The following is a 23,493-nucleotide window of genomic DNA, read 5'->3' on the forward strand; positions in this document are numbered from 1 at the left end:
CTAAATATGTAAGAAACTCACTGAACTATAAACACATCACTTAAGCCAGTGATGTTTTCCGTGACTTAAAGGCAGCTTTTCAAGATGACATGGCATTACAAACAAAGCAATTTGTGTCACAAACACAATGCTCTCATGCTAAGTGCCTTAGTAACTCCCATATACATTATGGTTTTATGAGCTACTAACTAAAACCAAGTAATTGTCTGCTTCCCCAGATCTTCAGCTTTTATTCACAGATTCACAGCTATTCACGTCTGTAGATGAGCTTGGGCACTTCAGAATTTAGAACATTAAAAAAAACCCAAAAAACTTAAAAAAATATAAAAATTCCAAGTTGTCCTTTCTGACCTCCGTGCAAAGGAGGGCTTGTCTGGCTACTCTATGGCTGCTGCCACAGGAAAACATACTCAGACTGTGCTGTCACCAGTCTCATTGTCCAGGGTTAATCACAGTCAGGTTTTGCTCCCCAGTTCAGAGCAGCTCTTCCACAAGGCCTTGGCTGGCCAGACCTGCACAGCTCTGAGGCACAGCACATCGGTGCAGCTTTTCAGCATGCTGTAGTAGGCCAAGCCAGTCCCTGTCACAAACAGAGGCTTCCCCATCCCACGGGCCCTGCATTCCTATGCTGTGCTGCTGGCTGGCACTGATCCTCGTCTGACATGCCCGTGCTGACCCAGTTCAGGCAGCTCAATCTGTAATCCCCTCCCGCTTCCAGGCTGTGCTCAGGATGGTGCCAGTGCTAGGGCAGGAGAATGCTGCTCAGTGAGGAACAGGAGGGTGAGGAACAGGACCATCCCATCCTCTGACCCTGGCGCTAGGCTGGCTCAGCCACCCTGGGTGGGCTCGCAGGCAGGCAGAGCAGCACGGACCAGGAGCTAACACACCCTCATGAGGAACAGTAATGTAAAGGTTTCTTTCTAGAGGAACAAAAGAGGTAGCAGAAGTAGACCAGCTTTGCAAGATAGAATCTGGAATAGTTTGTTCTTCAGCTAATGTTAGAACTGGCAGCAAAGCCAGGAAAAGCGATATCCTCCTTTCAGACAAGAATGTGAAGTAAATAGTATCAGAAGGCCCTTTCAAATAAAAAACCATGAGAAAAGATGAGATATAAGGAACGGAGCCATTCCCTGACGTGCTTTCCTTCACCAGGGAATCAATGGCAATTCTACACAGATGGTCCCGCTCATGGAGATAAGAAAATATTGCCAGACAGATAATATACCAAAAAATCAACACTCCCATACCAAAATGTTTGAAGTCTGTGTTTGCAAGGAATAAAAACCACAACAAAACAAAAACACATACTCAAACCCAAAGCAAACAAAACTAAATCCCTAAAAGAAAGAGAAAGCTGAAGGAGAGAATTTGAAGTACCTATCTCTAGGATTACATCTGCATTACCTTATTTAAAGGTAACAGGAGCCAAGTGTCCTAACAAAAGAGTCCAAGTCAGCAAGAAGAGAGGTATTGAAAGATAAAATCTTTTACCATTCAAGACTTTCATATATCTTTTTTGCATTTTACAATAATAAACTCCCAGTCTTGTTGACAGTTATTCAATGTTGAGTTCTTGGCCTCAAAGTTGTAGGATCCAAGTAAGATCCACAGTAGTATTATTTTCCTTGGTGGACAAAAGCCATGTTACGGTTTGACACTGGCCAAACACCAGGCACCCACAAAAGTCACCCTCCCCTGTCACAGCTGCAGAGGAGAGAAAAAAATTAACCAAGGCTTCATGAGTTGACAAGAACTATGAGAAAACCCTCCAAGGGAAAAAACAGGCTCAACTTAGAGGTACAAAGTGAATTTATTACCAAAAAAATCAGAGGAGGATAATGAGAAGTAAAATAAGCCCTTAAAACACTTCTTCTTCCCCCAGCCAACCCCTCCTTCCCCCAGCCAACACCTCCTTCCCACCCAGCCAACCCCTCCCAGTGCAGGGAGACAGGATGTACGGGCTTTGGTCAGTTCACCACCCAAAGTTTTCTTCCACTGCTCTGGAAGAAGGGTCCTTCCCCTGTGAGACGCGGGCTTCCTCCCACAGGAGACAGTTCTCCATAAACTACTCCAGCATGGGTCCACTCTCATGAGCAGCAGTCCTCCCAAAATTGCAGGAACTGAGCCCCTCCCATGGGCACGCAGTTCTCCCAAAACTGCTGTGCTATGGGTCTCTCCCCATGGGGTGCAGCCCTCCAAGGACAGGCTGCTCCAGCCTGGAAGCAGAGCCCTCTCTCTCCACCAGGTCTCCCACTGGATCACAGCCTCCTCCAGGCATCCACCCACTTCAGCCTGAACACCTCCCCCGTGGGCTGTGGGTGGATCTGTGCATCCCCATGGATCCCCATGGGCTGCAGGGGCACAGCTGCTTCACCATGGTCTGCACCAGGGACTGCAGAGGAATCTCTGCTCCGGTGCCTGGAGCACCTCCTGCTGTCCTTCTCCACTGACCTTGGTGTCTCCATGTTGTTTCTCTCATGTGTTCTCACCTCCTCCTCTGGCTAGAGAAAAAAACCCCAAACCTGTGCCCCACTTTGGTCTCATTTTCTTCTTAAATATGACAACACAGATCTTTAATTTGCTCAGTTTTGGCTAGCAGCATGTTCATCTTCAGAGCCATCAGGGATGGGCTCTGCTGGACATAGTGGGAAACTTCTAGAAGCTTCTCACAGCAGCCACCTCTGTGGCTCTTCCACTACCAAAAACCAGGCTGAGCAAAACCAACAAAAGGGGGAAAACCCCACACCTTGTCACCCACTAAACCTGACAGAATGATTTAACATGGCAGAATAACTTAATTGTAAACGATGTCAGAATAAAACATTTTCAGTTAGCACAGAATTTAGCTGCACTTAATTATACCTTTTTGCCTAGCTATTACATAGCTAGGCAAAGTAACCACAGTGCCAAATTAACAGCCACCACAAAGGATAGACTTGATTTGAAGCTTTTTGCATTAGTTTTCTTAGTCTCCTTTAGATATACAGGATTACAAAATACCATATCAGCAGTGAAGTTCAATTCTCTTCTCTAAAAACTTCAGCAAACAGAAAGGAGAGAAGAGATGAGTCCCCACACCACTTCTCCATAAGCACAAGACAGTTAAAAGTCACCAGTTTCCAAAAAATGAAAAGCCTTTCTCTGTCCCATAAGTGCTTACAGCTTCAGAGCACTAGTCCAACAGACTGTGGTTTGGGGAAAACGTCCCTCTGCTATCAGTTCCCATGGCATAGGAGCAGGCATTCTAAGTGCATACTTCTACAGGCACACCCGGCCAGTATCTCAAAGCTAAAACAACCACTGACTCTTGAGACAAGACTGAGGAAATGTACAAGAGTCCAGAAGCCAATTTACATACCAGGCAGAAAGCAGGACACCAAGTGTAAATTAGAAGCATACCATTAATAGCTCACAAATAAATACATAGTGGAAATAAAATATTTCCAGTACATTGGTTCAGTTACGGGCTCTTAGCCTCCTGTTTAGGCAAGAAGTGCACAGACAAATGCTATTGCCCCAAGTAATTTTTATCCTTTCCAAAACCTCACTCCTTGGTATAATTCAGAAAAAAAAAAATAAATCTCAAACTGTAATTTCAATCAGTATGTAAACAGTTATAATTCACACAATGAAATCTCCAGCTTTGGATAAAGCTTACAGATCCCCATAAGCTCATGACCACCCAGTTGTTCTTTCTGTTAAACACATACAAGACCATCTGAGCTTCATAACAAACAGAGACTTGCACCTGCAGGCAGATGGCACTGGGGGAGGTTTGGTCTAGAAGAGTGGCACACCACTCTAGTGGCGTGGCACACCAGGTCCACTCTCACGAGCAGCCACGGACAGCCACGCAGCCGTGCTTCCTCCTCAGCACCACTGCCTCTGGAAGCAGAAATGGATTGGCACATCAGCTTGCACAAACAGGAAGGAATAAGGGGAAGGAAATTAAACTTCTGATACCAAGAGAGTAAGGCTGCAGGCCATCATGTGTATTACTCACTGTAGTGTCTTAAAGCACTGCTGTAAACCATGTAAGTTGTTCTGGGACTGAGGGAAAAGTACCTATTACAAGATATTCCCTCCAACATCAACGCGTGCCACAACCAAAAAAACCCACAAAACCCCAGCATGCTAACAACACCACACTTTTAATAAAACAGGACAACATCCTCAAGGACTATAATATGCCTGGAAACTTTGAAAGACAGTGTTTAAACTGATCCAAAATATCATCAATGACTGTATCCTTATCAGCCTTCTCCTTTTCCAGTATCATGTAATTCTTTCTTTTAATTTTACAAGCTCTATCTTTATACAATTCCCTGTTCATACTGGTTCATTTCAACAGGTCCCATAAGGTCATTTTCCTTGAGGCAGGAAGCCTTTCAATTCCAGCCTGCAGAACCATCTGTAAAAATTGCAAATGTAAATATAGTTTCTAAAGTTTGTTTCACCAACTATTTTAATTTTTGCAGCGTATTAATAATATCATACCACTCCAAGCATAGTGAAACTAGGCTAAATATACTGAAGTGTTAAATCTTCTTTCTCAAGCAGCTTCATCTCACAGCTTCACCACCTTAGCTTAGCATCTCTTATTCACTTTAGAAGAGGACAGCAGCCATCTCTTTCAAATGGAGGGACAAGACCTGCAAGTAACATGTGAAGAAGGACATACCAAGGTTTACAAGGATATGGAGAGATTCCTGCCCATACAATTCGTCTCTGTCATTAGTCTGTTCCATAACTGTACCCAAACCAACAGAAATTTCACGCAACAACTGACCAAAATGTGCAGGCTCCACTCTTCCTGTATCACCTCCTAGACAAGATCTCAGAGTTTAGCAACCTCACCTGTATTAGACTCCTTGGCACTGGCCTTTGTACCCAGTTCTGCAAAATTTCACATTATGCCAAAATTGACTGCATAAGGTAGACAAGCAACTAAACAGTAAAGGCTTGAAGATCTTTAGGCTTCATTGGCACTTTTCTCAGCTTCACCCATCTCAGCCACTTACTCATCATAGTTAAGTATGACCTATTATACTGCATGGCAAGTCAATGAATGCTGTTCAGGCTTAGTGGATATCCCTCCTTTGTGTCACCTATCTTCATGCAAAGGGGACAAAACAGAGTTTGAGAAACAGTTTCATTTGAGACAGAGCTCCTTCAAAGCCACTACCATCCAGGACACAAGGTGCTGAGCCACTGCTTTAACTGGCATCATTTCTTCAGAATATAAAATTGTATCAACAAGTTGCACAGGTTTTCTAACCAAGCCAGTTAAAAACAAAAAGACAACTGGACATTAACCCAGGGTCTCATGAGAAACACACAATCTCCTCCAAAAACTGGTCCAGCTTTGAATACCTCTGACTAACTGCAACAACCATTTGTGAAGATTACTTCAATTGCTATTGCACCTCCCATAGTTCTCCTAATTTCCAGCTTATACTTCCTTGCTGTCAGTTTATGCTCTTCTGTCTTTGTGGTAAAGTGACTCTTTATCTCTGTCCCTCCTGCATATTTAACTCAAAGTAGATTTATGGAGGCCATCACAACTCCATGCAGGCTGAGATTTCACAGTTCTTTCAGCTGATCTGAGAGTGTACACCTGCCATAAATTATATATAAGGTAGGTATTTTTCCCCTTTGACAGCAGCACTAAAAAAAACCAAAAAACCAAAAAAAACCATAACAAAAAAAAACCAACCCTGAAACAAAACAGCCTACAGAGAAACACAGCAGAGGAAAGAGATACTGATCCTTTCAACCATCAATACTGCATGCAGCCTGAGCTTTGAACAAAGCTCTCATGAAACAGCGGTGTCAGCCTCCCCTTCCTAGGCTTAAGGGGCCAACTTCTGTTCAGTACACATAATTCCAGCAGAGCAAATGACATACTCAACATCTGTAAAGAGAGAAAATGGGGAGCAAAAAAACCAAACACCTTAAAATCCCCACAACACAGAAGGACTAATCTGGAAAGCTAGAAGGACAGATTGGAGTTTCAGCACACCCCTACCACGCCTGCTCTGGTACTGGTTATGCCTCACTGAGCCTGGCTAGAAGAAAAATCAGACAAGCATTTTTATCTCCTTCCTGATGAGTTTAGATTTACAAAGATTTGTGCATTTAAACTGAAAGCACAGAATAATCAGCAAGCTCAAGTTTTTATTACACTGTATTTTAAAGGAAATACAAAGCAGACATTATTCTTCCCAAGAGAAAGAAATAAAGTAAGCAGGACAAGTTATACCCAAAAAAGCATCAGCACTTCTTGTGCTTTTCATGAAGCAAACCTCTCAGCACATTTTATACGGCAGCAATTGTCATCAGTGGCATTGTATGGTGACGGCTCTCGCAGCCTGCACAATCAGCAGCTTGCAGGTTATTGTGCATTTCCGAAAAGGAAACATTTTGAGGCATGTCTGGGAGGCAAAGTGACTTGAGATGCATAATTTTTGTGACTATGTTTTCCAGTTAAGAAACTTTCCTTTTCAGTATCCATGCAACCATCAAAGCCAGGACTTAAAGACAAGCATGGAACAACCAACTTCTCCTCCAAGAGCTGACTGATAAAACATGGCCATGGCTCGAAAACAGCACAAAAAGGGTTATTTGATGTAATTTGAATAACACAATGTTCAATTCCTCAAAAAAAAAACCAAAAGGGCACACAAAGACACCAATCAACCAAGTTTCCTGGTCAAGGACTTTGTCATCAACATTTTGAGTTCCTTCTTAGGTCCTTTTCCCTGAAAAGCTCCCATAGTCCACTCAATTTAATTAATTATCATGTACTACTAAAATGTGAATAAAGTAGTTGTAAAACCAGTGAATTATACACTTACAGTATTTATCACCATGCATGTACAAAAAACAGGAAATGGGAGGACTGCAGGGGTTTGTACCTTCTGCTTCTGCAGTTTAACCATTTTACTGCTGCATGAAAAGGAAGGTTAACACATGCCTTATAATGGAGCAATGTTACTTTCTTTCTTATATCAAGAAAACACAAGGAAACAGAAACTGGAAATTTCAATGTACCACAGTTAAAAAGTTTGTAGCTCACATGCACTAGTTTTAGCCTTACAAAACCATCTTTCACACTTCTCCTTCCCCTCCCCCATATGACTTTCTGATACATAGGAAAAAATGTTACACTATAAGATTATTAAAGATGGCTGTCATGGGTTTTAAATGTGACAGTTTTGAAAGGAAGTATCCCCTTTGTGATATTCATGATGTCTTTCACATCCTATAAATCTCACAACAGAGCCTGGCAATTTTAATACATGGGCTAGTTAGCAAGATTAACTTAGATTGTCAAGCCTGAAAAGTGCCACGAAGGTTAAAATCTAGTTGCCATTCAGGTTCGTTTGTTTGGGGGTTTTTTCAGTGCTTTTACTTTCCTCCCAGTACAGAAGTGCAGTGTAGTTGCAGTGTTTGGATAGATGACAGGCAGCCTCTGCAGTTGTAAAAAGCAGCGCTACCAAAACCCAATATCTGAATAATCAAAACCACATACATTCATGCCCATATATATATGTATTTGTATATTCAGCCTACGTACTCCCTGTTTACAATGGAAATTATTTTCCTGGAAAAATAAAAAAACAATCCTTTTTCACTCAACTCTGAAAGGTAGAGGAACATCTAACAGAATGTAAATACATATTTGCACAGCTCTCTGTTCTCTCTTATCAACATCTTCAGCGTGTTAGCCTAGGCATTTTTCTCTCATGACTGATAAAGCCATTAGGCACATTAGGTAGCAGGGTTAGGTTGCTACTTTTTACTCTTAGCATCTCTGACTAGTGAGTTACCAAGCAGAGTCAGAGCAGTCTCCAAAGCTGGCAAGATTCAGTGTTGCCTTCCTCTGACAAGTCACAAGTGTTTCCCTAGTGACTCCAACAGGTCCAAACAAGCCTGACATTCAAAACTGTTAGATACCTCTTCCTGCTTTCTGAATCAACAAGAATCTAAAAATTGTGAACCACAGTGCAATGCAAATACCATTCTTCAATTCCAAAACTTTACCCTAACACTCTGCATCTCTTTTAGAAAGCACATGAAAGCCTGAAGGAAAATAAAACAACCAAAAATACCAAATGTGGGTGTTGGAGGTGAAGGAAGAAGGAGCTGTCTATGTGATCAGGAACTCACACAGACAAACACAGTATGTATTTATAACACAGCTTTGGATAGCTCTCCCTAAAATCATTTAAACAACACCACATTTCTCACAATACTGTATGAATTCTCAAGCAAGGCCAGTCATGGTAAAAAACATACCTTGAAAGGTTCAGTGTACTTTGAAGGTCTTTACTTGTTTGCTCACCATAGTGAGGTTTTTAATACTGCTGAACTTGAATTCCTGACTTCTGGGAAGACTGAAGTAAAAGCACTGCAGCAAGGTATTTAAAATGCACAGTCACACCACCTGCAACTGCAGGCAGAATTAAAATGACAAAACTGCGTTTAGTGAATTCGTTGCTCTTCTGTGAGAATGTTTACCACCCCTTGAAACTTCATGGTTAGATGATTACTTAACACATCTGCAGGTAGCCTGCACATGAAAAAGTAACACGTGTCATTTCATATTTGTAAGAAAGATGGAAAACAAAAAAAAACGTGTATGCAACACACCATACGCTAATCAAGAGCAATCTTCTTATATGTTCCAAAGATAGCATTAGATCCATAAGTCTCCCAAGACTGCATTGGTACAAAAGCTCAAGATAAACCAATCTTAACAGCCATGAACTTGTCAGGAGAAATCAGATATGGGCAAGAAAAATAAATAAGGTTGATTCTACCAGTATTCACAATTGCAAATTTCTTCTTTCTTATTCTCTCCAGGCATAAGTGAAAACTAACTAAAGACTAGAAGAAAACTCAGACTTTTTTTGTAACAGGACTATGACTGTTTATTGCCTTTTCTGCAAAAGCACAGTATAATACCACAAAACTAGAGAACACAATTTTTTTTTAGCCAAGGCACACCATCATCCCTTCTTATTTCCGATAATGCTAGGTCTTATGCTAAGCAATACTTAAACCTCTTTTATTAGTTTCTATCAAAAATTTAATTTACACAGCCCATTTGCTTTCTTCAAGACACCTTTCTTATTTAAATGATTTTATTCTAGTTACTGTCAGAAGTATTATAATGTAACAAAGACTTAATTTACAAGGGAAAACAATGTAGATTATTAAAATTAAAATTCACTGAGCTCTCTGAAAAGGCAGGTTGGCCTAGGAACTTAGGGATCTTTTCATTGAAATACAAGTCTGTCAATAAAAACTTACCTGTTAATTTAGTCACCTTTTTTGCTTCATGCCTGCAGCTAAGTAAGAGGAAATAAAAGCATTCTTCCAAGAGAAGGGGGAAAATCAGTTGATTTTGCAAAATGGGACCTTTTATCACTGCTTAGTTGAAGTATTAATTCACAATTTGGGTTCCCAAATGAATACAAGAAATTTTAGAGTTAAAGGTGTTTTTAATATTCACTGTTTTTTGAGTTTTGAGCCTCAGGATAACTACATTTATATGCAAACCTAACAGTCAGAAACCTGCTAAGGGGTAAATGAGGAATGGAAAGTGACAGATTTACAAAAAAGTGCAACCCTAGAAATTTAAGTTCAAAAAGAAGTTAAACACCACTGGAATAAACCATACAACAATATCCTGAGGTTTGTTTACTCTCATGGTTTTATGACAATTCACACTGGAATAATCCCGATTTCTTAAAATGATACTGAAGTGAAAGCTTTGGCCCTTTTAAATAGCTATATTCCATTTTTAAAGTAAAACCCTGCCAAACATTTCACAATGTTTTACCATCCAGTGGTATTTTCTCACATATGTAGATAAAATTGATGAGATTCTTAGATTACTTTACTCTTTTTCAAGTGAAAACTAGAGTAGATTTTAACATTCTTTAAAATTCATAAAATATTATAGGCTTAGAATGCATGCCAAGTTTCTATAGCATTAGGATGGATAAAACCCCCAGTGTTGTAATAACCTGTTGGTAAATGATAAAATAAATATACCATTTTTAAAATGAATGCTATTACCTAACACTCTGCCAGTTTTTGAAACCCTCCATTTGTTCTGGTTTTTTTTGGTTGGTCTTTTACTACCTAATGTTTTCAGTGTTTGCACTTCTCATACTGTAAAAACGAAATGCCTGCTCTCCACTGCTGTGCTCTGGAGCTTGTGACTTGTGACTTCCAAAGAACATTTATTTGAAAAAAAACCTGCATGTATTTAAACACTTCTTATGTAATTGGCCTAAGGGCAATTGTTCTATTTCATAAATATGCATCAGAGACCAAACACTGCACTGATACTTCCTCTTTAAAAAAAATACAGGAGAAATTACATAAACCTTAGCATCTTCTAAATTTGAATATTGACATTGTCTTCTCCCTGAAGAATCTTAAAAACCCCACAATATATGTGCATCTTTATTGTCTTCCATGAAGTCAATAATTTATCAGTATCTGTAAGCACAACAATTGTTTTATTTTTAAGAATCCAGAAACCTAAACCTGAGTTTTGGAATACTGTGTATCCTTGTCAAAAAAAAAAACCCTGGAAATGAAATAGAGCAATCTTAGGAGCCAAAATAATTGTTTAGATCACAAAATCCAAACTTAGCCTTAGCATGAAAATAAATCTTCTTATGAGGTTATCCAGCAAGTTAAGATTACTTCACAGTCTAACACAGTCCTAGAATGTTACTCTAGATGTACGAAAATGTCAACCCAAAATACTATGTGGAAATAAAAGTACGTGTTTATTGTCAAAGTCACATCAACAAACTTGCATAAAAATGGGATGAAGGTTACGAGAAATACAGTGCAATTAACTTTCTTATAATGTGGGGGGGCTTCTTGGTTGGTTAGTTGTTGTTTGGGTGGGGTTTCAGGTTTTTTTTTTGGTTCATTGGTTGGTTTTTTGTTGTTGTTGTTTAGGGGTTTTGTTTTAGTTTATTCTTATTTTTATTTATTTTTACGAAATCATGAAATATTTCTAAGTTCCTGCCTATTCAAGTAACTTGTTCACAACATTAGCTATGACTGGACGCTTCACTGGAAAGGTACACAGAGGCAGATATGGGGGCATCTGCTCCACGTATACTGAATGCCCTGTGCTAACTGAACACTGACCCTCTGCTCTGAAATCACCAGGATGAACACTAGAAAAGGATTCTGCCATACTGGTTTGCTAGAATGCCATTGGATTCCTCCTTAAAAAAGGGGGAAAGAACATAAAAAAGGCTCTCATGTAACACAATTCAGTGTTTTAAACTGTCTTAAAACATGGAAAGCACTGAAAAAACAAGGCATGACTAATGTTGTGGGCTCGGAGGGGCTCACAATTACACAATTCAATAACCAAGGTTCAAGTAGGCAGCTCTGCATCGGCAGCGCTCTGCTCACATCCCTTAATCTGACTTCCAGCTCCAGCAGCGATGCCCAGACAGTCATCTTCACCACAGATACAGATGGAATACAGAGCTTCTCTCGCTCCTTTAATCGAGTTCTCAAAGCAAAATCCAACACGCCATACAAACGTAGTCCTTCACACTATGAACAATGCAAACTTCCCTCCTTCAAGCCCAGCCCGTTTCCAGTTCCCCGCCCGGCGAACAGCAGCCAGCCTCGCACAGCCACAGCTGCGCCGCCGACAGCAGGTTCGCCCCTGCTAGCCCACTACAGCACCCGGGAGGGTGTCGGGCTGAGCAGGTACCGCCTAGGAACTGTCCCTGTCCAAAAATCTCATCAGACCCGTGTTAAAAAGGCAAAGGCGCGGTAACTTCAAATCCAAATCCCTTTATCTCTTTGGGCACCTCAGACACGGTGGAAAGGCAACGCGGGTGTGAGCCTGCCCTCGCCCCTTGCCCCGCCGCGCTCAGAGGCCACGGCTCCATCCGCCCGCACCCACCTGCCAAGGTCCTCGCCCGTCTCGTAGTGCTCCTCCAGGTTCTCCTGCCGGAACACCGTCATGGTCGCCGCCCGCCGCCGGCTTCAGCCCCTGCTCGGCGCCCTCATCACCAGCGCCCCGGAGCCGCCCCGCGTTCGGCTGCGCGCCCTGCGGACGAGCGCAGAGGTGAACGCCCCTGCCCGCGGTCCCTCCCGGCGCCGGGGGCTCTCCCCGTCCTCCTCACCCGCGAGGGAAGCGGCACCCGCGGGCCGAAGAGCGCCTCCCCTGTCCCTGCCCGAGCGCCGGGAGAAGAAAGCGCCGCTCCGCGCCCCCGCCCCTTCCCCGGCAGCGGCAGCCGCCCAGGCGCCGCGGCGGCCACCGGAGCCCGGCCGGCCGGCCGCCCGCCGCATTCCTCAGTGGCTCCGTTGTCCTGTCAACCGGGACGTGCCGCCGGGCCTGTGGCAGGGGCCGGCCCCCGGACACCTCCGCAATCTGACCCCGGGCGAGCCGCCGGGCCGGGGCGAGCGGCACCGGTTGTCCCGCGGCGCCTCCCGCTTACCCGCTCGCCCTCCCGCCGCTCCGCGCCCTGGGAAGCGGCGACAGCGCCGCGGCCGCTCCCGGCGGGCGCGCAGGCACTCGCGGTGTGGCCGCACGGCCAATGAGGAGCGGCCCGCCCGCCGCGCCGCCCTCCGCCCCTCGCCGCGGCCTCCCGCCCCTGCTCCGCCACCGCCTCCCGTCGCCTCGGCCAGGTGCGCCCACCCCGCCCCGCCCCTCTCGGCACGGCACAGCCCGGCACAGCCCGGCACAGCCCGGCACAGCCCGGCACGGCCAGCCCGCGGCGGCGGGACCCGCCCAGCGCGGCTCTGCGGGCGGCTCCCGGCACGGCCATTGTGTGCGCGCCGCCGGCCGCGCCCTCCCGCAGCCCGCGCCGCCGCCCGCCCCGCGCCCCGGGCAGGGTGAGCCCCGAGAGACCGGCGGCTGCTGCCCTCCGCCCGGCCGCTGCTGGCTCCCTGCTCTACCAAAGAAGAGGTCCCCACCCCAGCGCCCGCCCCGTCCGGAGCCCCCGGGCCGCGCCAGCAGCGGCGAGCTCAGGAGGGTGGCTGTAGTCTGTCTGGCACACGTGCCCACACCGGATGGTCCCGGCCCGCACGGAGAAGGGAGCCTCAGCCACTGGCAGCGCTCTCGGGCACCTCACAAAGCAAATGCTTACGTGCTGTTTGCAGGTATTCTCTCACCAGGACAAAGTAATCACCATTTTCCAAAATACAAGATACAGTCTACTCCCTCTATAGGGTGTTGCACCTTATATTTGGTGTTTTCATGTCATCTTATGTGCTTCTGTCACTTCTCTGGCTCAGATTTCCCAGCACTTCACATTTTCTGCAGTATATTGGTCCCATGCCAAGTTGAGTACTGATTACATTCTGGACACAAGTGCTTTTTCTGTTTTCCTCCATCCATTTTGTTCAGCCTTTGAAAAGTACATGACGTCACATAACTGAGCAACTTTAAAGTTCCATCTGAACTTCGGAGTTGTTCAGAGAGAGAATTGCTCATCAAAGGTAAAAGGAAGTTCAATGCACTCATATGATTTCACTCCTGCTTGATTTAGCTCTTGAAAGAGCCTAACCTTCAGATACAGGTCAACAAGTACAGAATCCCTGATATTTTCTATATGAGTTACAGCATGACCTTGTGGAAGTGTCAGAAATGTTTTTCACTTCCACTGAAGTTATCTGTAAATTGAAGGGAGGGTATTTGGTTGGATTGCTGGATGTGAAGTTACACAACAAAGAGTTTAGATCAAGAACTATGCACCCTTCTATCATTTACAGCCAAAGATGCAGGAGTATGGATGCTCTGCCTTTTCTTCAGCCCATCTTCTACATGTTTAACAGGTTTTCAAAGTCATGACTCGCACAGTTTACGCTGTCAGATTTTCAACACAGCTCCAGGCTTTTAACTAACACAGGATTCAGGTTCAAAAGTTCATTTTGGTTTGGAGATTGCTCCTTTGCTGAAAATAAGGACAACCAGTGTAGCCAGTCCACGGAATTTCCAACACTCTAACCTTGCTTGATTCTTCAGGCTTTTTAACTTCTTTACTTCAGGATGTTTTATGGGGGCCCTGAGCTCATAGAAGAGTAATATTTCTTGTACCTTGTATGTATTTTGCATTGCAAGCAGTGCTCAAACATGCAATTCAGTACTAGTCTTTATGTACCAACCCTGCTTCAACTAAAGGAAATGGAATTTTGCTATTGATACAAGTAAAGCATGTGCACATTGGAATCAATACACAATAACTGAGATAATTACCAAGATGCAAAGGAACAACAGAAAAATTAATTGCTTAAATGTTTCTCTTTCCCCTTTCATTAAATAACTCTATTAGAAGATGGAAATCTTGCAACTGACACCTGTCCATCTAGGTCTGTGATGCCTGAATTCTGTTGTCCAGGCCCCTCAGTGACCACAGGGCTGTGTTTGAATCTCTTGTGGCAGCAGCAACAGCACAGGTCACCACGCTGTATGCATGAGGAGGAGTCATGCTTCACGTGACTGAAGTCAGCCACAACGCCATATCCCTGCCATGGCATACACAGATACAAAAGAGGAGGTTTGCCAACAGAAGCACTGTTCCTGTTTCTTCAGAGGAGTACTCACCTGGTTTTGTTTGATGCAGTCATCTTTTAAAGGGCTTGCCAGTTCCTGGTGGGACTCATCTGGCAGTCTGGGAACAGTTAGTCCTGGTGAGAACCCAGTCCCATTGCTGTGCCTTCAAAATGCTCATCGATGTTTATGAGAATTATTGGATTGTACATGCAGTAAATGGAATAAATAATTCTAAATTGCTGTCAAATATAATACAGCAACTGTGATTTTGGTTTATGCTTACAGGTTTAATAGCATATTGGATGAAGTCCAGCCCTAATAAACTTGGTGGCAGAATCTCCATGATTTCATAGTTCCATGATTTCAAGCCAGTGTGATTTTTTCACTTACTGTAATATAACAAAAATAATAAAGTAAGATTAACTCCTTGCTAACACCATTGTAAATCAGGAGTGATAGTGGTTATTTCAGTGTGAAAGAGGCTCAGGAGCAAGATTAGTAACAACAAATGTGTTTTCAAAGGAGTGATTTGTGCCTGCCAGATAACTACGTGAAGTGTCTCATACGTTTTGTTGTGTTGAAAAGCAAGTGTCCCGTTTCTCAGTAAATATTACAAAGAATCAAACTTGCAAATATGTGTATCGCCCAGCAGCGTTAAGTGAAAAGAAAGCTACATTGTTTCTGCAAGTCAAGTGACGTGTAGCACTCTTTAGCCACTTGGCTCCTGAACCTACCCGGCCTTTTCTACACAAAGTTAACAGACAAGGAGGCATATTAAGTGTATTGTTTCAGGATAAGTCTTTTCAATATCACTGTCAAATTATTTTCTGGCATCCAGGTAACATATCTCTCCTAACAATGTAAGATCCCAATTATGGCAAAGAACACAAATTACTTAGGCTGGATATTACTTCTTCTGTGTATAGTTTTCTTTTCGAGATCTGTGTTTGTTTTCAGCATGACTACGAAGCAATTTCCTGGGTTATGTGTGATAACCTCTGCTGATTTATAGGTTTTCCATCCCTATTTTAATTTCTTACAAAGCAGTCTAGTTACTGGTCTCAAAAATTGAGCTTCTCTATCCATCATAAACATCAGGGATGATAGCACAATTGAAAGGTGACAATCGGTGTCACAGAGCCACTTAGTCTTAGTAAACCCAAAGCACTTCTCCTAGAAAAGTTGCTCCAGGTGTGCCAGTGCATTTTGTGATTAGGTCTTGCATCACTCAGAAAGTAGACAGAAAACACTGATTCAAAAAGGCCTAAAGCTGCTGACAAGGTAGGACCTCTAGCCTCACAAGGCAGTACTTTTAGGGCAGTAACTAGACTCAGCTAAGTGGTGCAGAGTAAGTTTTTCTAGGTGGGAAAATAATTCCTTAGCCTTTCAATCAGTAAAAAAACTACTATGTTGTTTAAAATTGCAAAAATTCATTTAATTGCTGTCTTTTGGAAGACATATAGAAATAAAGTTCATAGAAAATTATCAGCATCACTGTTCTGGAAGTATCTCAGACTGATTAGTGCCTTTTTTATTCTCTAGGTCAGTTCCTCAGGGAAAAAAAAAAGGAAAAAAAAGTTTTTTCATCTCCCAAGAGACTTACAGCTAACCCAGCACCTGTAAACTCATGTGTTTATTCATCAGGGACCTGTACCATGTACATACCCCAACACGTGCTCTTCTCTACTGAAAAATACAAGCTGTTGATGAAAATAGGAAGAATTACATCTGTGGTGGAGAGATCATTTTCCCTGAAGCTGAACTGTGATCTGTGATGAAAACTTTTGACAAATGACCCAAGAATTATCACTAATCAAAATCAGGGCTAAATAGCAATTAGCATTCCTTTGAATTATAATAAATAGCATTCCTTTGAATTATAATAATTCTCACTTGTAGGTTTGGTCTCTGTGTTATTGTATGTTTCTTTATACAAAATAATCTGCAAATGCTTGATTTGAATTTTTTGTCAGAACTGTTTCTTTCTGAAAAGAATGTTTACTCCAAATCAAAACATTTTGACAAAGATTGTGTTAATCTATCATTTCAATGAGGTAGATGTATATTTTCTTATGTTTAGTCAAAATATCACTTTTAATAGTATATCTTTTTGTTGCATATTGGATAACATATTCTGTGGGGCAAAAATATATATGTTCTAAAGTAGCACAACTAAATCCTTTGTTTTTTTGACTTTTTAATTCTGAGCTCAAACAGTTGGTTTCCTACAAAAACAAAATAAAATAAATATGTAACTACATTTTTCATAAATTTTCTTGAGTCAGGCCAAAGGATATTCTAAATCTATACTTGAAAGTAGAAGTCAACACGGGTAATTCCCATGCTACCTCAAGAAATTTACAGGGACCATGAGGGACTTGTTTGTACTCTATATTGCACTATAAACCTTGAACTTGACTGTCATTTCAGTATTGTGATATGCATGTTTAATAATAAATTTTATAACATTTGCTGTGATAAAACCATGAGCTTTGCATCAGTTTTATGCAATAGGCATTAGATTTCCTGCCACTCAGTTTTGAAATATAAAAGTTCATCAGACCTACCAGTAATGTATGATACAACAAAAACTTATTTGCACTGATCAGTAAGTTTCATGAAGTAATGGATGACAGGATGAGAGAGATTTCCTGTTCTGTATTTATGTCTATTTATTCTCTTTTCTTTTTTAAGGGAATCTCTACAGTTCCAATCAGTATAGAAACAAAGAAATCAAGGTATACATATGTACAAAAGAAAAAAAACATTTAATAAGAGAACTTAAATTTATACAATTACTTTCATTCAGTGCTCCTCAAATACTTTGCAAACGTTGGTTCCTTTAATTATCCTCTCCTACACCTCTGTAACAGTTAGGTGTAAAGTAATTTTACTTGTAGATTCTGAACAGGTACTCCATGCATTCACCATACACGAGAACCAGCTTTAGAGAAACCCATGTGAAGGGTAGAAGAGATTGGTGGGATAGTGCCTGTGGCAGTTTATTTTGGTGCTCTAACTCACCAAACTTCCCACTCCACTTTCCTGCTGATGTCAGGTGTTAGAAGGTAAATGTGCCTGGTGACATGTGGCCTTGGCTCGTTGCCTGCCAAAGCCACCTGTGGGTTCAAATTCCTTTGGCATGGTAAAGTAATGTGGCGGTCATAACCTTATCCTTAGAAATAAATGCTGAGTAGTGTTTAATGTATAATTTTACAGATAAGGCATGGGAAATGCAGGCTGGATATAGAGTTTAATCCCCAAACCATGGATGTATATTTAGCTGCTGAAAATATTTTTTCTTTTTTAGCAAAGCATGACTAAACTGTACATGAAGAATGTCTGTAGGATCTGCATGATGTGCACAGTATAAGACTTGAAATAAGTGATGATGATTGAAAAAAGATGTTATCCTAACACTTAACTCCTTATTCCAATTAGAGTCTAAGACTGTCTCTGTCAGATACCGTGAGACAAGACACCTACACAGTAGTGTTTCCTTCAAGGATGCACTGTGAAAATCTGGATTTAAAGCCATTAATGCTTTTAAATGCTGCCCTGGATTTTTCCTGTCTCAGCAAATCTGGCTTGACAGATATACTACTGTGGAGTCCATAAAAAATACCTTGTTACTACAGCAAGTGTTACTATCTCTTTGGTTTTGAAAGCACATTTACCACAGGAATCTCAAATCTGTATACACTCATCAAAACCTCAGTCTTCATACTGGTGCTTGCATGTGCCTGTCACAATTTTTGTTGGAGAAAAGCTGATAATGCAAGACTAGTGTTAAACCAGAACAGATTTAGCAGGTGATATTTAAAGGTAGAAATGTGGGAGACTTCTTTTGTGGGACTAGTACATGATCCAGGTTGCTCAAAGTACTGGGGAATCAAGGGCAGCAGTTTGAAAATCATGAACTGGAAGAACGCATCAGCTGCCCAGCACCCTGACAACCTATAGGTGTTGTGTTAAAGGAGTAGCACTCTCCAGCTATTTGTGAAATGCCTATGTGTGAAATCATTGACATATGAAAAAAAAAAAAGCTCTCTTGCAGCCTTTGCTCTGTGTATTTGGGCATTTCTGAAAACAAATCAACCCTAAGCATGAATCTACAACAAACAGAATTTGTATAGAATTGTCTTCTAGATGTTAGGGAGCTAAAGTAATCATCTGTGGCATGTTTCATGCCCATACATTCCATCTGCCTATCTTGCTTACATGTACAGCAGACAATGAAATAATTGTGCTTAATTTCTGAAGAGAGAAATTGGAATTTTGTGTTCAGTTTCCTTTGTGTGAGGTTAATTTGCCAGGTATTGCCCACAACACAATCTGATTGTGCTGAGTGCTTCTCTGTGCGTGTGTATGTCATACAGAGAACTAGACAGAAGCACAACTAAACTTCTGCAAACTGGGGATTCATCAAGCAAGAGGAAAAAAAACCACAAGAGGCTTCTGTTATGTAAATTACACATAATCTTGGAGAGCTGATTAAGAGATGCTGTATATTGTTCAAATACTCTAATCAAGTCACTTGTAAGTTTCCTGTGGTATAAAAAAAAGTCCGTCCTGATGAAATTCCGAGTTTCAGAGCTTGATCTTTAAGTTTGCCTGGTATAAGTGGTACTGGTTGTGATGCTCCACCATTGCCTGCTGAAGTTTGTTTCCCCAGACTCTCCCCCTCCACTTTATTTTACCTAGTTGCATTGTTAGTTCAAGGTAACACAACCTTGATATGTCCAACCTTGCTGTGGATGGTTACAAAAGCCTGATGAGGATCAGAGAGCCAGACAGTTTACCTCATAGCACCTCTTTGCTGCTGTAGCTGGGAGTAAAAATGGTGGAGGAAGGACTCTGGGACAAAATAATAATTTCAAAATTAACACAGGGTGTATGTGTAACGTTGAGGACCAGTATTGAACTCTTCCCATGATGTGTGGTTCAGAGTGTATTAAAAGGAGTGTTAAAACCATTTTTCTCAGCTGAATGAACCCTTTCCAGAATGCCTTCAAATAATTTTGTACTTCATCTCTTAAATTGATTTATTATTGTATCACAAATAAAGCTGAACAAATGACTTGAGTTCAGGTACTACAATGGATGGGTTACTGTTGTATATTTTAGTGATTATCTTCTTTCTGTACAATTTTCAAAGGAAAAGCAGCAGCCATATACATACATACTCAACTGTCCCAGTAGGATTTTACATCCTGAGTCCCTGAAGGATTTTCCTTCTCCATATACCCTAGAGGCTTCTCAGTTACAAACAGAACAGGTGTGAAAAGTGAGGGTACTGCTGTATTGCAAAAACCAATATATATTTTATTATTTATTAGTCATTGTCACAGCTTCCTATTAGTATGGAAACTTCTTACAGGAATCTGAACCTGAGATTCAGGCAAAGCAGATCTGGAGGTCTAGATGTTAGGCATAGCAGTATCAGCTGTTAATCTGGTAGAGTAAACCACTGCTTACATTAGTACAGGCTGGAGAGTTTGTAATCACTCCGCTGGGTGAGCATCTCAGTGTGTAGTATCCTGTAGAATGAAGGGTGAAAGTCAAACTTATGTGCTTAAATAAAGGGACTGCTTTTCAAATCCAGAATCTCACCCTGACTACAAGACATAGGGAGCAGCATGGGTCCACCATTTAAATAAAGAATGTCATTCTAGCATTCTCATAAGAAAAGTAGCATCATGATTCATTCCTATTCACACTACAAAAATCATACATTATTTATATGCGTATTGCTCAAATAGATACCATTGTATCCATAAAGAATTACTAAATGGGAAGTAAGCATTCAGAACATCTTATTCTTGAATTAACAAAGACATGCATTAACAATGATGGGTCTTGTACCTGAAACCATATTTAGCAACTAATTTAACTGACAGGCAAGGAGAAATAGTTCTGTCATACAGACATGACCTTCAGCTATCAGATTGTTGCAAAAACCTAATGCATAATATTATGTGAAGCACTTTCAAAGCTCCTTTTTCTTTCTCTCTCTCTCTCTATTTTATTTTTTTTAACATTAGATACCAGTATTTAGACAAGCAAAGATATTTTACAATCTGGCCAATAAGAAAAAAAATCTAGTGATGATACATGAAAGAATAACAAAGACATATGAGTAAATTCAGATTAAATACTAGAAATTACTATTTAAAACCCGGTTTTAAATAGTATATTCTATATAATATAGAATATTGCTCAAGGGGAGAGACTGTCTTGAACACAAGCAAGGGAGATAGGTGGGTTGGTGACTCAGCTTCACAAACAGGACCTCTGTCTCTGGAGCAAAAGCAGTGGTAATGGAGAAGGACTGGGACCAGAGGAGGAGGAATGAGGAAGCTCATGTCTCTGCCATGGCCTTGGAAAATCTGCAGCTGCATTGTCTTTCATGACCAGTGAGAACATAAAGAAACACCAGAGAACACTAATCTCTATTCCAAATGAAGTGAAAACTATTCTGTAATATTAAACATCAGAAAGTTTTCCAGGGCTAGTTCTTCAGCTGCTGTTAATCAGTATGATAAACTGTTTCAGTTCTGTAAAGTAATGGAACCAGGATAATTTAAACAAGGTCAGTATTTAACAGTAATTAACTGTTTAACCACTTGACTTAGGAGGATTTAGTGCTAAAGAAAAGGCATGTGTGAATCCAGTGTTGGAGAAATATCCAGACAGTTCAAATGCCTGGCTAGATACTGAGCGTGAGAGTGGAAATGGTACATTGTTTCAGAATAATTGCATGGAAGCCAGGATTTTTCCTTTCCTGGTACAAGCCTGTTAAAATTAGATTACATTGTGTTCCAGTGTTCAGACTTGGGAGTGTGTTCTGCAAGCTCTCCTTGGCCTGTTTGTCTGCTACGGAGGTGTTAATTTTGAAGTTGCTGTGGTGCAAAGGAAAGGTGACACTCTGAATTAATGCAACAGCACTTAACCTAAGAAAATCAGGGTTGTATTTCAAATCTGATATTGTTTTGGCAATGAGGGGCTAGTGCAGGTGCTTGTTTCCATCTCTCCCAAGAGACAGAGAGCAGTGCTGTAGAGCTGACACCAGCAGTTAGTGCATGTGCAGAAGAGATATGAGAGTGCGGATGGACAGCTGCTCACAGGCATTGTCAAAGGGGACCGGACTGGAAACATTTCAGGCAGCACATCCTGTGCTTCCTCAGCACACTGAGAATTCACTTGTCGTCTCTATACCTGTCAAAACAACAACTATTGCATCCTCCACCCCAAAACATGCAGATGAATAAAGGCTGGGGGTGGGGAGGTTTTGCTGATTATTGACTCTAATGAAGGAGAGTGGGTGGTGATAGCACATAGCAGAAACCTAGAAGAAAGGCAGTATGATATAATTTCACCCTGGGAATCTATTGCTATGGCAACAAAGAACAGATTTTTTTTTTCTTTTTTTTATAGGGTTCAATACAAGTATCACAAAAGGAGAAATCACATTTTTGACAAACCCTTCCTCTTCCTTGCTTGTATTTTCTTCATTTGTATTTGTATTCATTTGTACAGAAATATTTGTAAATGTGAAAAATAAATGTTTGTGGCCACTAACATTTCTCTTAAAAGAAATAAAGTATGGTTGTGTTAGCTTTATTGACTTGGTATGAAGTGACAGCAAATTTCCTGTTTATGTTCTCAATGTCCAGGCTATAGACCACTTACATTTTTACATTTCTTTAACAGCTATTGAAGTGTTTCTCGAGATTTAACAAGATGTGACTGAGGTCAGAATTTGCTCTGCACCATATTCTATTCTATACAGATAAAAAATTAATGAAAATAATTACTTCTGGTTAAAGCTACAGAAGTAGGTTTTGATGGCCATTACAAGACATCCTGGCAGCAACATTTCTCTTTAGGAACTGCGGCAGCTTGGGATGGTGAATAGGTGCTTAGGGAGCCAATTTTCTACATTTTCTCTGTGAGAAAGGTTAAAGCTTTGCAACAACATTAAATGAAGGAACAGTTCTAATCGTGCCTCTTCAGGAAGAATTAAAGCCTTTTATCAGAATGCCAGATTAATATTGCATGGCTCTGTGCCAGCAATGCCTGCCAAAGCCCTGGGATCACCACTCTGTCTGCTGGAGACAGGCTGCTGTTACAAGGAAGAGTGACCAGTTCTGGGTTTACTTCCCTCTTCAGGGTTTAAATGAGGATTGTGATCTACTAGCTAGATGAGCTAAGGATTAGCCTTACTGGAGATCTGCTCCCCCGTTTCCCCTTTGAGGCATCTTCATTTCATGACTTTAGGCTTTATCTCACCCTGTTCTCCTAATGCCTGCACTATGGAAAAAATAATTTGCTATCTTTGCTCAGAAACAATGTTAATTTCAATTGTGTGTTCATGTTTATACTATTTTAGCTCTACACCAGGTGTAATTCTATTTTTTTACTATATTTTGTATTTTGAAATATCTGCAAGTTTTTGTATGATATTAAAATGATATTTTTCCACACCTTTTTTCTGACACAGATCTCCCAGAAGAGGTATCTGCTGCTGTGAGATACCCTAAGCTCCATGAACAAAAAACCCCTGGGAGCAGCAATAATATTGATAGTTAAAATACAAATTTAGTGAAGAAAGGCAGTACACCTATGGCAAGAGACATTGATTCAAACAGAGCAATTTCTTTCTATGACTAATTTGTATAAAACACAAACAAACCAGACCCAAACTGAAACAAGAACAGAGAAGAACAAATAAGAGCCAGGGACACAATCTGACAGAAGACAAAGCTAATGTACATTAGCTTTGATATAGGACCCTAACGGGTTTTTCCCTCCAATATGATGATGAAAAAAGGATGCTGTTCTGTTAAAAAACTCAGTTTAGAAGTACCTACCAAGCTGGGAGGTGCAGAAATACTAATTTACCACATTTTCACTATATTTAGCATGCATTT

The 23,493-nt window shown here is 41.3% G+C and overlaps 1 protein-coding gene across 2 annotated transcripts in view; it reads right to left on the reverse strand.

Moving 5' to 3' along the window:
- The window catches only part of DAPK1 (death associated protein kinase 1), an 83,864-nt gene extending 71,216 nt beyond the window's left edge, over nt 1-12,648 (reverse strand). Inside the window, exons 1-2 of one of the 2 annotated variants that reach the window (XM_054652133.2) lie at nt 12,504-12,648; nt 11,966-12,112 (exon numbers count right to left, since the gene is read on the reverse strand). In XM_054652133.2, the coding sequence (XP_054508108.2) occupies nt 11,966-12,027 (62 nt within the window). In that variant the 5' untranslated portion in view covers nt 12,028-12,112; nt 12,504-12,648. Of the gene's footprint in view, nt 1-11,965; nt 12,113-12,188; nt 12,208-12,503 lie in introns of those variants that run through there. The other variant, XM_077172143.1, reaches the window with a different exon arrangement.
- Nucleotides 12,649-23,493: the final 10,845 nt, after the last annotated feature.

Source organism: Agelaius phoeniceus, chromosome Z (genome assembly GCF_051311805.1).
Source record: "Agelaius phoeniceus isolate bAgePho1 chromosome Z, bAgePho1.hap1, whole genome shotgun sequence".
Taxonomy (NCBI): Eukaryota; Metazoa; Chordata; class Aves; order Passeriformes; family Icteridae; genus Agelaius; species Agelaius phoeniceus.